Source organism: Pygoscelis adeliae, unplaced genomic scaffold (genome assembly GCF_000699105.1).
Source record: "Pygoscelis adeliae isolate BGI_AS28 unplaced genomic scaffold, ASM69910v1 Scaffold41, whole genome shotgun sequence".
Lineage (NCBI taxonomy): Eukaryota > Metazoa > Chordata > Aves > Sphenisciformes > Spheniscidae > Pygoscelis > Pygoscelis adeliae.
The window spans coordinates 5,325,700-5,340,831 of record NW_008824373.1 but is presented as its reverse complement, the minus strand read 5'-3'; the positions used below and the strand labels follow the sequence as shown (position 1 = coordinate 5,340,831).

The following is a 15,132-nucleotide window of genomic DNA, read 5'->3' as shown; positions in this document are numbered from 1 at the left end:
CCCCCCATGCTTTAGTGGTGCTTTCTAAATACCAAGATTTGAAATGGCAAAAGGAGGAAAGGATGAATGTGTGGGGTTTTTTCTTAAATCTTGTACAAAAGAAGGATTCAGAGTTAGGCAATAAATAAGATTGGTCTCAATGGCAAGATGTGCATTTACAAGAAAAATAAAATGTGGAATTTAGGGATGAATAAAAAGGATGGAATTAGGATAAATAAATAATGGGAAGGAGAGGATAGAGTGCGTTCTCTTTTTTTTTTTTGTCATGCAGAGCAAAAGTATGTCAATACAAATAATATGTAATGAGTTAAAAATGAACACAATTGGTATTGTTGTGGTTCTATTATAGCATGTTAAATGTTTAAAGCCTTTTAGTTTTCAAGATGCTTTTTTCTTGGTAAGGCTACACTAGCCTTGTTAAGGCTTTCTGAATCATCTGGTTCCAGCTCCTCTAAGAACAGAATAAAATGGATGTCTGCTGTAATCCAGTACAGAAAGTGTAAAGTTCCTATATAAAGAACAACATAAGTAATAATTCCTTAGAAAAAGCTAAACTTGGAAAGATTTCTTTTTTTTTTTTAATGGAGAGTAGGGCTTTGTAAAGTTTAGACTACCTCAAGGGCACTAAAACTTAACCTGTTTGATATTGTATTTTCTTTCTTAAATGGATTTGATTACCTTGTTTTCCTTAGGTGTCTTTAAAGTAAAGCATCTCAGCTTTTAGCAGTGACCGTGATGGTCATTGTCTTCATGTCAGATTGCAAGACTCATTCATTTTTTAATGCGAAGTTTTGTGAGACTTGTAAAGTAGGCTCCAGCTGTTCGAAATAGATGTCTAGAGCCATTTTATCTGCCCTACATTATTCAGCTTGGCATCCTGTTTCTGCTTCATTTGGACACAAATCTCCCATAGATCCTTTCCTTTTGTGTCTGTCAAGCCTGTGCAGGTAACTTAAGGAATATAAAATCTGAGGCAATTATGTCTTGTGTACTGAATCCTACCCTTAGTGCATTTATTGTAATATAGCAGTATCTTGCTTCAACACTAATTTAAAAAATAGGTCTCTAGGGTGCTTTAATCTTCTAGGATTTCAAGGTTTGTTTTACTTACCAAGTTGGAGTTTAATTCATCTGGAATTGAAGCTACTCATTTGTAACCCTTCCTTAAGCGAGACAGTTGGGAAGAAAAACAAAATGCAAATCTTGAAATTAACTATCTCACCACCTTTCTGAAGACCTTATTTATTCTAAGTTGGTAAGAAAGGCAGTATTGGAGATCACTATGAATCTTTACAAGAAGGTGGTTGGAGAGGGAAAATTTGCAGTATAAAAATACATTAAAAAAAAAAACCCACAGTCAAACAGAAAACAAAACTACTTGTAGAAATATATAGAATTATGCAGTAGAAAACAATTCCAAACAAAAATATTTTTAATTGCAAGCCTCCCAGAGAGCTAGGGGACAAAGAAACAGGAGATGTTTTGTACAAGTGTTTTAGCTGTTTAATATGGAAACAAATAATAAGAGGGTTAGTTTTAGAAGTTACACTGAAATGTTATACTGCAGCATCTGAGCCTGCAAGCATAGCTCTATGAAGTTTGCGTTGTACATCCATAACTAATTATGAAATTACTGGAACTTCAATTTGGTGTCTAAAAAAGATAACATAAATTTTCTGATTTCAGAAGTATTTCACTGGACTTTAGTGAAAATACTATTACAGATGTTTTAAGTGCAAAAATATCACACCTAATAATGTTATAATGATATTTTGTAAAGAAAATATTTGGTTATATTTCTTTGGTTCTGTTCCCTGCTCATAGTTCTGTTTTCTGCATTTTGATACAAATTCGTAAATGTCCCTGGAGCAGGAACTAAACCCAGGATATTCAGCCCATCACTGGAGAATGTCCTTCTGATTTCGATGATTCTGTATGCAACATAAAGCTCCTCTCCAGCCCTTCTGAAAGTAGTTCTAGAACATATTTTTCATTTATATCTGTAGAAACCTCGTACTCATTCAATATTCATGCATGCAGGAGGTAAGAATAATTGTTCAGTTCTCAAAAAAACAAACCAAAAAAACCATTGACAACATCAATCTGAAATACCGTTATTGTCAATTGCACCACTGCAGTAATTGCTGAAATCAGTTACCTGATTTGTATACTGGTTTAGGACATCAGAAATATTGACTAGTTTTTCCTAATTTGTTGTGGAGAGATTCAGAAAGTGATTCAAAGAAAAATTCGTTGCAGATTAATAGTCACTAGATCAGACTGGGGGCTGTGGTAACTGGGGCTATGCTGGCAAATATCATTGACATTTTCCCAGTTTCTGTACTGTCCCTTTCAGCCACTGTGAGAGACAGTGTATTGAAGTAGTTGGTTTTTTAGTCTGACCTGGAACAGTCATTTCTTGTATCACTTCTAGGATAGAACTGTGATAAATTCCTTTGAATACTACTACAGCCTTTTCAATAAATCACAAATAGCTACTCTAATGATGGCGTCTACCTATAGTACATCTTCCCTAGCTTGTATATGAGACTATCTTACGAGACAATGTCATGATTCCTGTGCAGGTCAGGTTGTACAATGTAGTGCCTTTTACGTTTTGCAGGGCTTGCTATCCTGTCTTATAGAAAAAGCATCTCCTTGTTTTGTTGTTGTGTGAGGGTTGCTTTGCTTAGATGGTGGATAATAGAAAAACAGACAAAGGATTTTTTTTTTACTATTATTTGGGGGGAGGTGTCTTTTTAAGAATTAGTGTTCAATTAGCTACTTGGGCCTACAACTGTGCCAGAAAAGAATGTTTTGAGATCTGTATTCATATGCTGTACAAATACAGCTATACAAATACATTCTCAAAACAGGAATATCCTGATGCATTAGCAGGTCTGTCCTAATTTGCACCTCAAAATAGTTGAATTGTGGTTATACTTTCCCCCAGATGAACACAGAGTAACACCACTTACTGTAAGACTTTAACATGTTCATTTTAACTTATGGCATTTTTTAGAATCAGGTTTTTTTTAAAACCCGGAAGGAGCGTATGTATTGGAATTGCTGACATTTTTACTCATAGCAGAATGAACAGCATATTTGTGCATGTTTGCACTTTTCAAATTTTAGAGAATGCTTTTGCAAGTGATTTAAATTGACTTTGCTAAACATTTTGGTGGGAAAATTGCTTTGAGCTCTGTTATATACTGTAGGTATAACATCAAACAACTTCTTTGAATCCAATTTATAGCTTTGATGTTTAAAGTTTTAGTCTAGAGCATAATGCAGATGTAAAACTGAAATGCTTAAACCTTTTAATCAAACTTTCCACACTTCTGTAATATCTACTAAGCTTATTAGCTTGAAAGGAAAAAATTGACTGCTTTTAAAGGACACTGAATTATTTTGTCATAATTTTTCAGAGATTTTGATGCCTTCTTTGCTGCCTTCTTTGCTGCTTACGGGTATTTTTTCACAAAAAGCATACTTGAGTGATATGTGAGTTTTGATACCTTCTCTCAACTATGTGAATGATAAATTAAATAAAAGAAAATCCATAGGAAAAGATTTCTCAGATTTTGGGGAACCAAAGCTCCCATCTTAGACACACAAATACTGTTCTTATCACAGTCTCATTCTCCAAATTTAAGTTTCAATTGCTTTATGTTTTTGTATTAGATCAACGAAGTTGCTGGATAAATAATAGGTAGGACAACACAGCAGGACAAGCAATCCAGGAGATTCCTGGAGTGCATTGATGAGAACTTTCTCCTCCAGGTGACAGAAGAGCCAACGAGGAGAGGTGCTTTGCTGTACCTCATACTCACCAACAAGGGAGGGGCTCGTTGGGGATGTGAAGATCAAAGGCAGGCTTGGCTGTGGTGACCATGAGATGGTGGAGTTGTTCTCCTTCCCCTGGAAATTCTCATGTTTCCTTTATGAGCTTTCTTGCCTCATGACATCTCATTTAAGAAACTTTCCCTCTCAGCCGTCTTGTAGTTTTCTTTGCTCTGGATGCATTTTCGGTATCTCTAGTTCCTCATTATCTCCTCTACCTCTTTTTTTCTGTCCCTTTGTTTCCTTCTTTTACCTCCTTGCTAGAAATCAGAAGCAAACAAGTTCAGAGGTTTCTCACCCAAAGCTAAATGCCTAATTGTTATCAAATTAGGAATTTTTATGTGCTTGGAATCCCATTCTTGATTAAGAGAATTTGAGCAGTTTAAAAAAAAAAAAAAGCAAGGCTGATAGCTAATGACTAAGAACAGCTGATAAGATTATATATCTTGTCTCTAATGATAGCCCACTGTAGTTCCTATATGTGTCTTTTGGAACTAGAATGCATCAGTAAATAATGGCATTGGCATTTCATTTGATTCTTCATTTCGCATCTTGAGTGACTGCTGTTAGTCTTTTGTCCTTTTGATGTTCCTTATATAGGCTGATCAAGTTTCTCAGCATCTTCTATTACAGAATAAACCAAACAAGATTACTGAAACTATTTCTACTATAATTTTTTTGTTTCCAGCTGTAACTGTTGTGGGGCTTTTTTCGCTGAACATTCTTATGTTTGCAATTGGTATGTTTAGAGGTTTTCCTCCTATTACTCAGTTCTATCCTTTTTATACCTCTAAGAATTGCATGTACTTAATTTGCTAACACATCATCTTCAGAGCTTGCATTCAGATGCTTGTTCATTAAGTCCTCAGACAAACCTCTTTATAGTTGCTGCAGGATTCACTTGTTGCTATAAGAATGTTTCCCGAGAATAGGGTTTCGTTTTGCAGCTGTGGCCTGCTTTAGAATGAGCTAAATTAAAAGAAATTTAGTTTGAATGGGACCATTAACCTAGATTTATCTGTATGGCTGACGCACACATCAGTTATATTAGTTCTGCCAATCACCTGCTCTTCTTGTCACCAGTTATTTTTTATTTACTGCATATCATGGATAAAATTATTGAACAGTCAGGCTTAGAAAGCAATTAGAGGCATCCCTTTTTAATTGCTGTTTTTCAATTATACATTCTCTTTAAAATCTGTCAGTTCATCAGCTTGTGATAAATTTAATACATGTTTTCTTGCTATTCTGAGATGTTATTTTTAAACAGTATGTTGTGCAGCTGTATGTCTAGCGCCTTACATGAGTCTGGATCTATCTCGTTATCTTTTCTGGCAACCTTGTAATTGTGTAAAAATGACTTTTTTAAAACAATATACTTTTTTAAAACAAAACCTAATCTCCATTTGTTTGGAAAATGTTATGTGTCAGATATCCAAACTAATCTTCAGAAGCTTTTCTATTACTTTGCGTGGAAGTGATGTCAGGAAGTCATTCTTGCATGTCATTTTTTATTATTGATATGTGAACATTTTTCCATTTTTGTGATTATCCATGGAGTTTAAAAGGTAATAGTGATTGTTGTATGTTTTATGTTCTTTCATAATATGGTAAAGCAGTTAAACTGGTTTGTAGAAGGGTTCATATTTCTTATTTCTTAGTTTTGGAACAAAACAGTAAGCGTAGTATGAAAAGGCGTTCTGTAATTCAAGAAAAACTGACATGGCACTGTGCAGGGCATAGAAATCTCTTAATAGGTATATTCAAAATGTCATTTCTTAAGGCAAAGTATTGCATACTTAATATTTAGCTGAGGGAAAACAATATGGCTTCTAATAGCACTTTCTGCATGGTTACAGTTTTTCAGTACCTGTAGATTTTTAAATATGTTCTAAATGGAGGACTGAGATCACAGTATTTTCAGGGTTCATTGGAAGCAGAGTAAAACTCATTTATAAAATTACTTAACTAGATGGTTGCCTAGTAACAAATGCATCCTGTGCAGAGTGTTTGAGTTGTAGGTAACGTCCTACGTAGAATCTTCAAAACAGTATTAGTAATTGCATTTTTACTATGTACTTTTGATTTTGCAATTTTACTGGGTTTTCCATTTTTGTTCCTAAAATTAGGAAATTACCACCTATGTGGACTGATTGACAACTTCTTAATTCTTTCATTAGACAGTAAGCAAGATATCAATAAACAAGTAAACACTGGTGAAACATTCTAACAAACCTCCTTCTTAGTCATTTTGAAACACCTTTAATTTTTTTTTTTAATGTTCTAAGAATTCCTCCTTTTTTTCCTCTTTTTTCTCCTTTTTTTCCTCTTTTTTTCTCCTTTTTTTTGGATAATGTGAAAAACATAGATCTTTTGAGAGGCTGAGACTTAGAGGCATTCTCGGGGTAAGGGTGGTATCTAACTAATAACTAAGGTGAATCCCTGTATGCAGTACTTCATTCTTACCACAGTTGAGCAGAGAACTCAGGAACCTACATTAAGAGTTCATCTTCTTGCACATCTAGACTAAAAACTAAGAAACACTTGTGTCTAATTTTCTGTGTATCTTGTCTTCAGTGTACATCTGAAGGGCATACAGACTGACAGAGGGTGTGTTGAAGTGATCCTGGGTCATCTGAATATCAGATTAATTTCTAACCAGTGGACAATTCTTCAAAGATTAGAATATGTAAACTTCTCTGCTTCACTTAATTCTGTGCTCGAGTTGAAAAATCAGGGATATGCTTTCCAGCTTGATTGTAATTAATTCTGTGGATGTGATATTTTAATACATGGAAATGGGAAGACTGCCAAGATCACAAAGTTCAGGAAGAACTTTAGAAGTCAGATAAAAGAGTATCTCTATGCATACTCTGTATGCTCTCAAGTGGCGGCTGTAATGTAATGAGATGATATGCAAATCTTAAAACCTATTAGGAAGAAAACGATCCTGCTGTGATCAATTTACAATCCGGAGAGGCACTTCCAATACCTGATCCTTTATCATTTACAGTGTAAATGCAGATGATGCTTGAGTGTGGAAATCGGTGCTGGATAACTGTCTTCTCTTTTTTTTTTCTGTATACATGGAATTTCATGGTGTGACAATCGTGTTCTGTGAACATGTATAGTGAACATGCTGTCAATTCTCCACATGCCATCGTGAATGCTTCTGAATTAGATATACTAATTAGATATGTCATTTAAATATAGTTATGGCAATTTTATTTCTTCCAGTGTAATATCAAATCAATAAAATATAGTAAAGCTTTCAAAGAACGTGATGTGCAAATACTGTGACAGTTCAGTTTTCCAAAGAAAGCCTTGTAAGTTCCAAACGGTGCTTATATTTTTACTGAGATAATTAAACACACATGAAGATTAAAATGTTTGAGATTGCGTGCCAGTAGTGAAGAAAATGCACTTAGCTGCATACCACCAGCCAGTGATAGGGAATGTAAACAGAAAACTTTGTGATCCAAAATGTCTTTTCAGTAATTTTTACTGCAATTTCAGGAAAAGATTATGTGTTCATAGTGTCTTGTATATGAAGGCCCAATCTCTAATTGGGACTTCTGGGACCAAATAATAACTGATCCAGCACATGAAAAATATTAATGTTTGAATGGACTGTATTTACAAAGGGCATCTGCACACTTTCAAGAAATACTTTTGTTTAGAAGCATCTGAGAGCAAAACATATTAATGCTTGCTCTTAAAGGGAAAGTCAGAAAAGTAGTTGAAAAATGTTTGCAGAGAACTCTGTTCTAAAAATGTGTTAGAATTCTAAAAACCATTATGAAAAATAAAGTCTTTATAGTGCTTGGATAGATGAATAATAGATAAGTAATTGAAACTGAATTATAATCACAGAGAAAATGCAAAAATAAATGATGTGTTATGGTTGCATATTCAGATAATTTTGTTTTTCTAACTTTTAAGTTTAGCACAGTTTTAGTCACTGCTGTTTGTATATTGCCGTGTATTATTAAAAGAATAAAAAAAGTCATTCTGTGTATGAATGTGATGATGTGCAGACACATAGGGTTTTAGTTTACAGTTTTAATTTGACGTGAGCATAAAATAACTCAGAGAGTAGTTGTGATACATTTTGTCTTTTAGAGTAAATGTACCTCTTTTTGCTTCTTGATTTTATATATATATATATATATATTTATTATTGATATTTTGTGTTGCTAAGTGGATATAAAAGTAGGTGGTAAAAAATAAAGATTTTTTTTGTTTGTTTGGATGGCCTTGAAAGAAGTTAAAGATATTGATGGCATGATTTAGAGTCTTAATAGTCTTTATTTAATTACGAAGACTAACAAAATGTTACTATAGAGCAAAAGACATTATTGCCTGATTTCTTATAGCACTCTGACTTGATTCTTGTGGCTTGATATAAATAGAAAACTAATTGTCCAAATAATTTGTAAATTTTAGATTTCTAAATTGAAAAAATTATGTAGGCATTATATACATATACAAAAATATATGTAAAGTATAATATAAAATATACAAAAATATATTTTTTTTTAAAATGTGCTATGCATATTAGTAATTTTAATTACTTGCTTGTGTTAACTCTCTGCTGTGGTTTTCATATGGAGTTGTAATTCAGGGTTTTCAATCAGCTTCTTAACTGCAGGGCCAACTGCCAGATTAGTGAAGTTAAATGGCTTCTTTTTACAAAGGTTTTGAAAGTGGCAAGTCTCCGTAACTAAACTGTAACTGTTCTCTAGGCATTGTTTATATTTTGAAAGTAAACTCTGAACAAACAACTTACAGTTAATTGCTGTAAAAATTCACAATTCCATGGTTATTAAGCAGAGTTCTTGTTAATTGTTTAAATACTTGAAATGCTTTCCTACCTTCAGATGGAACTGAGCACATTTTCAAACTAGTGCTTTCAGGCTCTTAGGAGATTTGAAAAAAATTGTTACTGAATTTGGCAAAATGAAATAATGTTTTCCAGATTGGAGCTCAGTTGCACTTTCAGATTGTTGTACTTATTATCAGGTGATTGTGAACAAAGTACAGGATAAATATATCAGCAAGTGGCTCTGTTCTTACAGATTCAGGTTAAAAAAAAAAAAAGCATATAAACATTAATTAAACTTATGTACCAGGTGCAGGTGCCCAGGTACTGGCAGCAGGGGCTGCAGGGTGGCCTCTGTGAGAAGAGGCCAGGGCTGCTGTGTGCCAGACACAGTCAGTTCCAGCCACCTCCAATGGATCCACCGCAGCACACAGCTCAGCCCAGCAGCCGGCTGGTGGTGCCTCTGTAAAAGCATATTTAAGAAAGGGTAAAATCACCGTGCAGCAGTTGAGAGAGAAAGAGAAGTGGGGAAAAAAGCGTGAGAGAGAACGCCGCAGACAGCAAGGTCAGTGCAGAAGGAGGTGGTGCTCCAGGGGATGGAGCCAAAACCAAACCAAAACCAACCAACCAAACAAAGCAAAAAGAAAACCACCCACTCCACACACCACCACCATCCCCCCCTGCAAAAAAAAGAAAAAACCTCAAACACCTCAAAACTGTGTCATTGAGGTTGACTATAGCCCTTAGGTCATCACATAATCCAGCTGTGAAAAGATGTGTAAGAAATGGTAATGCTTCTTTGTTCTCTTCAAGGTGAATGCTGCTTTTGTTCCCTGCAGATGGAAGACTTTTGAAAATGAAATCTCTCATTTGTCCCAGTCATCTCAAAATTTGCGTTTACATATAAGATTTTGTTGTACATGGGCTTTCCTTTGCAAAGCTGCTCTTTGTATAAGTGCAAAAGGGTCAAGCAGCAGGTTTTCTGTGTCGTTTAGTTGGTTGAGTCCACAGTTTAAGCATCCAAATTTTTGCTATGGGACATGTCCGTTACCAGGCAATGTAGTGGTTTACTTTGTCTGCTTGATGTCTGTGGGGTTGTGGGGGGTGGTTTCTTTTGGGATTTGGTTTATTATTTTGGTGTGCTTGTTATTCGCCAGGTCTCAGTTATGGTATGGTGTATTTGATCTTCCTTGACAACGACCTTCATATACTTTTTAATCATCTTTTTTGAAAACTTTTAATTCGTCTGTTTTAATTACATGGCACTTCCTTTCACTTTAACTCAAACCCCTGTATTCTAAGTAAAACCTCGTAATTGTTTTGAACAGGACTTAGCCAGGTAGAAGTTACCAGCCTTACTCATCATGAGACATTCACGCATTTGAGACAAGTTGAGAACCTCGTATATGGCTTCAGTTATAGTGTATAAAAAGCCTTTTGATGAAAATTACTGTGAACTTTGCTTCTAAATAATTATGCTAGTAAGAAAGTTGTGAGCCAGCCTACACGGCTCTTAATATTCCAGAAGGAGATGGGAAAATTCTTGTGTACTTTCCTCTTTCAAGTCTTTTGTCTGGTTTCATTCTTTTTGAAAATTACCTGGAAATACATATAATATGCAGGCTTTTATATGAAACAGAGTATTTCATTGTAAAGCACCATTTCTGTCCCTTGTCAAATGGGAAGGCATGTAAGGCAAACATTCGGGGCATTTAAAAAAAAAAAAGATAGAAAAAATGTCTGTTACAGAGCGACTTCCTGGTATTTAAATATCTTCAACTCTGCAGAAGTACTGCTACGTACTGGAGAAATGCAGATAGTAATAAACTAGAATACATTGCCTGAGAGAGTTGTGGAAAGGTCTAAGCAAAAGCCAAGACTGAGGAATGATATGAATTACATTCTTCTTTCTTTTCAGAATTGGGGTGTGATTTGGACTAAGGAAGAAATTATACCAAATTATCTGTCCTAGTTTTGCCTATAAATTGGACTATCCCTTCTTAACAAAGCCAGTTTTACTGCTGTTGTTCCTCCATGTCAGTTAATTACTGCTAACCTTTTGGAGGGCAAAAGTACAATAAAATAGAAAGATGAATAAGCAAGATTCGATGGAATTGCAGAGTGCTTTGGTTTCTTCGGTGCAGGGTAATCACTAACATCTATTGTTCACCTTTTGTAGAAAGTATTAAATGCTTCTTTCACATTACTGTTTTATAAGAGATATTTTAAAACTCTGTGCTTGATTTCTTGGTTTATAACACTCGGATCATTTACAGGTTTTCTGTTTTTTAATAGGTTGAGTCTACACAAAGTATGATTAGGATTTTGGGCCTTTCAGCTACATTACCCAATTATCTTGATGTTGCTACATTTCTACACGTCAATCCCTGCATTGGACTATTCTACTTCGATGGCCGTTTCCGACCGGTACCACTGGGGCAAACCTTTATAGGAATTAAGACAACCAATAAGGTAAAGAATCATGAATGCCAAAAAAAGGTTTGCTGTTTGTTTTGATCGTGCTTCATGTATGTATGTGTAGGGGGTACTGGTTTATTATGCTACAGGTGTTTTATGAAGCATATTTTCTTCTGTATAAAGATATACATAATTGAATGGTGCTTTAAGAATTGTATTTCCTCAGTTTACAATACTTGTAAATAGGCCTTGTTGTAATTGGATACAATGGTATCTAGCTTTGCTTTGCCTCTGCTTCACTAGAAAGTTTTGCTTGATTAAGGAGAAATCATCACCCTCAACTGCAGAGTTACTGTAGCAGCTGATTATTCTGCCTTTCTCGTTTCAGTTTTCCATTTTGCTAGAAACAGCGGTGCTTCTTGTTTGGCTGTAAGGGTGCATGAGGAATGTTTTAAGAAAATATTCATTTATGAAATCTGGAGAGAGAGATATATATTAATATGACATGCATTAATACTAGTTGGATATAAGTTATTGATGAAAACCTTAGCATGCTAAGCCATTAGCTGTCATATATGCACATCTGATAGAAATCACGTTAAAGTAGTCCCTAAATAAGCTTCTTTACTCTTTGTGCTCTTGCTTATTTTGGGAAGCAGTAAGGCTGTGGTCAGGTATAATATTCTTATTAAAAATCGTAAGTGCAGTGCCACTTGACACGTAATAATACAGGAATTAATTAAAACACTTTTCCATAAGGTTTCCTATGCATCTCACTAGCTGATAATTAAAGCTTACATAGCTCAACTTTTAGAAAATCTTATTCTGCTATGATTTAATTTAACAGAAACCAAACATTTTCAATCAAAAGTTAATTTCATAGCTTAATCGATAATAGCATTTTTTTCTTTTTTGTAAAAATGGACATTGCCTTTCTTACTAGGTTATTTAAGTAGTTCATTCCATCTGCAGTGCAGGAAAGAAACTTATTTTACAACTGTAGGGAGCCATTTCAAGTCTATACACACAAGAATAGTTTACCATATGGTGCTTACCATGATTTGCATATTTTAACCTTCATTAATTGTTTCAAGTACCTTCACTGTTATTTGCTGTTGCTTTTCTTTAATCTTTTCCTGATACTTGATTTGAATATTTAGTTTATTTCCACTCTATGGTAAGAAAAAAGGAAAGACTCCATTTCTTCATACTCACTTTAGAATGCATTTGTGATTTAAAAATCAAAGAAATATTCAAATTATCCTATAAAGTTTGAAATTTCTAAAAAAACCATGAGGACATGAGGAAATATTAGGAGGTAGTAGTTATCCTGAAATGTGAGTACCTGGCAGACGAAGACAACTGTTTTGGTAATACCGCAGCCAGGAGTTTGTCTTTTTGCTTTTCGGAAGAATGTCATTACAGATTTCAGGGAGTAAAATACATTTTGAAATCAAGATAATACACTTCATAGCAGATGAAAAGTAAAAGTATTAAGCCTCTTTGAGAATGTATTAGCATTATCCTGAATAGAATCCTAAAGCTGCCAAATTATTGCCAATATCAACATCCTTCTGCTCTATATGAGAGGAGGAAAGCAATGCAAAAACCCCCAGAATCAAAAGCAGTTCTTGCAGAACATCAGCAAGTGCAATAAGTACTATGTCTATATCCACACTGATGAGTTGCAAGGAGATAGAAGGCTGTTAGTTTATTTAGGTAAATGCTTTGCCACAGCTTTCTGACATCCTTCATCCAAAAAACCTCCCAAAAAATTTGGAACTGATTAGTGATTTGCCGAATCACATGCAAACTGTAAGCAAGCTTTCAAAGTTAAGGACAGCATGGTGTATTTATTATGCATAGAAGTTAGCCAGGAAAGCTTTTAAAACTCTGTATGTTGAAACTCTTAGAGCATATGGGACCAAGGCTGAAGTTTGGCTTCTTCAGTCAGAGGTCTGTTAATGTTTTTCTTTATGCATGTTTATGTTTTCCTCTTTAGGTATAAATGCAAAGAATACATAAAATTGTGTTTGTATGTATGTGTGTATATATATGTCCACATTTGTATTTATGCACTGCCTATATACATTTCTCCTTAATGATTTTCACTTGTTATTATTTGAAAAAATAATTAAAATGCTAACCTCTCATTTTCAGAATAATTAGACTGGCTACTTGTCTCTTGCATATGTTTGTATTGTCTCATCTTTTTATTACTATGCTTGTGCGATGCCAAATGTGAATGTTCTCTTCTTGCCTCTAACGCTGTTTTAAAGCTGTGGTTTTCAACTTTCAGCTATTCTAGATAACTCCAAGTACTAAACTTCCATTTTTGAATTCTTATGTGCTTTGCTCTTGTAAAGCATTTCTTTGTGGCAAAAAAATTTTGTTATAAAACCACTATCTTCTTTCCACCCATGAATGCACAAATGAAGAATGGAGTGATTGTTCTGATTTTGAACTTCATTTATTTATTTTGATTTGTCACAACCTTAATACTGAGGTGCATTCAAGTAGATACATGCTATTTATATTGTGCTACATTAAAGAAGTTGGAAAAAAAAAATCTTTAGAGTAGCTTGAAGAATACTTTTCATTTTAACTGAACTCTTTTTTTTTTTAACCTTTTTGAAACATTTTATTTATCCATAATTGGAAACTCTGTAGACTGTACTCCCACTGGTCCCTGTGCAGGACACAACTATGAAGAAATTTCTGTTTTCTATGGCAAAAAAGCTGACAATCAGTAATTTCCTAGTTATATATATCTGCAATGTAAAAACTATTTTTGTAGTTTGGGAAAGAATTAATGTTAGGTAAGATGATGTATTAAATGGATACTTCATCAATATCCTGTTGAAGTAAGATTCCTTAATATGAAACAGATAAATTATAGAACTGGGTTACGTCTCTTTTGTCATTTAAAAAAACAGCAAAGTCACGTAATAAATTTTCTATCCGCTGCCCTTACTTGTATTTTATCTACTTATTTTCATGTTCCATTTGTGAATTGAAGAATATCAAAAAGATACTGTTAGGAATGGGAATCAGTATATTGTAAATTTAATTGCATAATCACATTTTTTTTTTCATGGATCACTGTAAATTGCTTGATATGGAGTAGAAAATATATAAAGATAGAAATGCTTTTAATATGAGGTATGATGTTTGTTTTTCAGGTGCAGCAGCTGAATCATATGGATGAAGTATGTTATGAAAATGTGCTGAAGCAAATAATGGCTGGACACCAGGTATTTATTTTTTATTTCAGTTGGCGTTCAGAACACATATAAAGAAATCTGTTTTGATCATCATAACGATGTATTAAGAAATATTTTTTAAATTTTTTTTTAATTATTTTGAGATGTGTCACTTCAGAGGTCGTCTCTAATCTTGAAAACACTTTATAGAAACAGCATGCAAGAAAATCTGGCTAAATAACGTTAGTTTCTAGCTAAGGTGAAAATTCCTGGTACTTCATATATCCCTTAAAGTAATTAATGTATATTTATGTCACTTTTTTAAAATGACAAGGCAAAGTAGGTCAATACTTTAGAGACCTGAGACTTAGGTACATTTAATGATTAAAAAAAAGAAAAAATACAGCACTTAGTTATTCTTCTTAGCCTTTCCCATATCTTTCAAATTCTAGTGTCTCCTGTTAGAGATGAGGGATGAGAATTATGTAGAGCGTTCAAGACATGGTGCACAAGAGCTCAGCATCTGTCACTTGAAATATCTTGGGGTTTGTGTTTTGTTTTCTTTTTAAAGGAAGTAATCCTTCATTTTGCTTTACAATAGAGGTTTCTGCAGTGAATTTTCAAGTTTGATATTCCACTCCGCTAAGATGGTGGGCTTACCTCATTAGCCTGAATGGTTTATCATTCTGTGATCATTGTGCTCCTGAATCACCCCCACACAACGTCTCATTTTTGTTAGAACTTTCCACGTAGAGCAGTGTGAGCAGCAGTAGTTGTAGCAGGTATGGCACCCGTTCAGAGCAGGAGCAAAAACTAATGCAATGTGATCCTTGAAGAGGCTTTTCA

The 15,132-nt window shown here is 34.3% G+C and overlaps 1 protein-coding gene across 1 annotated transcript in view; it reads left to right on the top strand.

Annotated features, from left to right (window-relative positions):
* ASCC3 (activating signal cointegrator 1 complex subunit 3) overlaps positions 1–15,132 on the top strand; it is a 273,528-nt gene that overhangs the window by 100,586 nt on the left and 157,810 nt on the right. The window contains exons 11-12 of the mRNA XM_009320160.1: positions 10,961–11,137; positions 14,266–14,337. Coding sequence (XP_009318435.1) covers positions 10,961–11,137; positions 14,266–14,337 — 249 coding nt within the window. The remainder of the gene's footprint in view (positions 1–10,960; positions 11,138–14,265; positions 14,338–15,132) is intronic.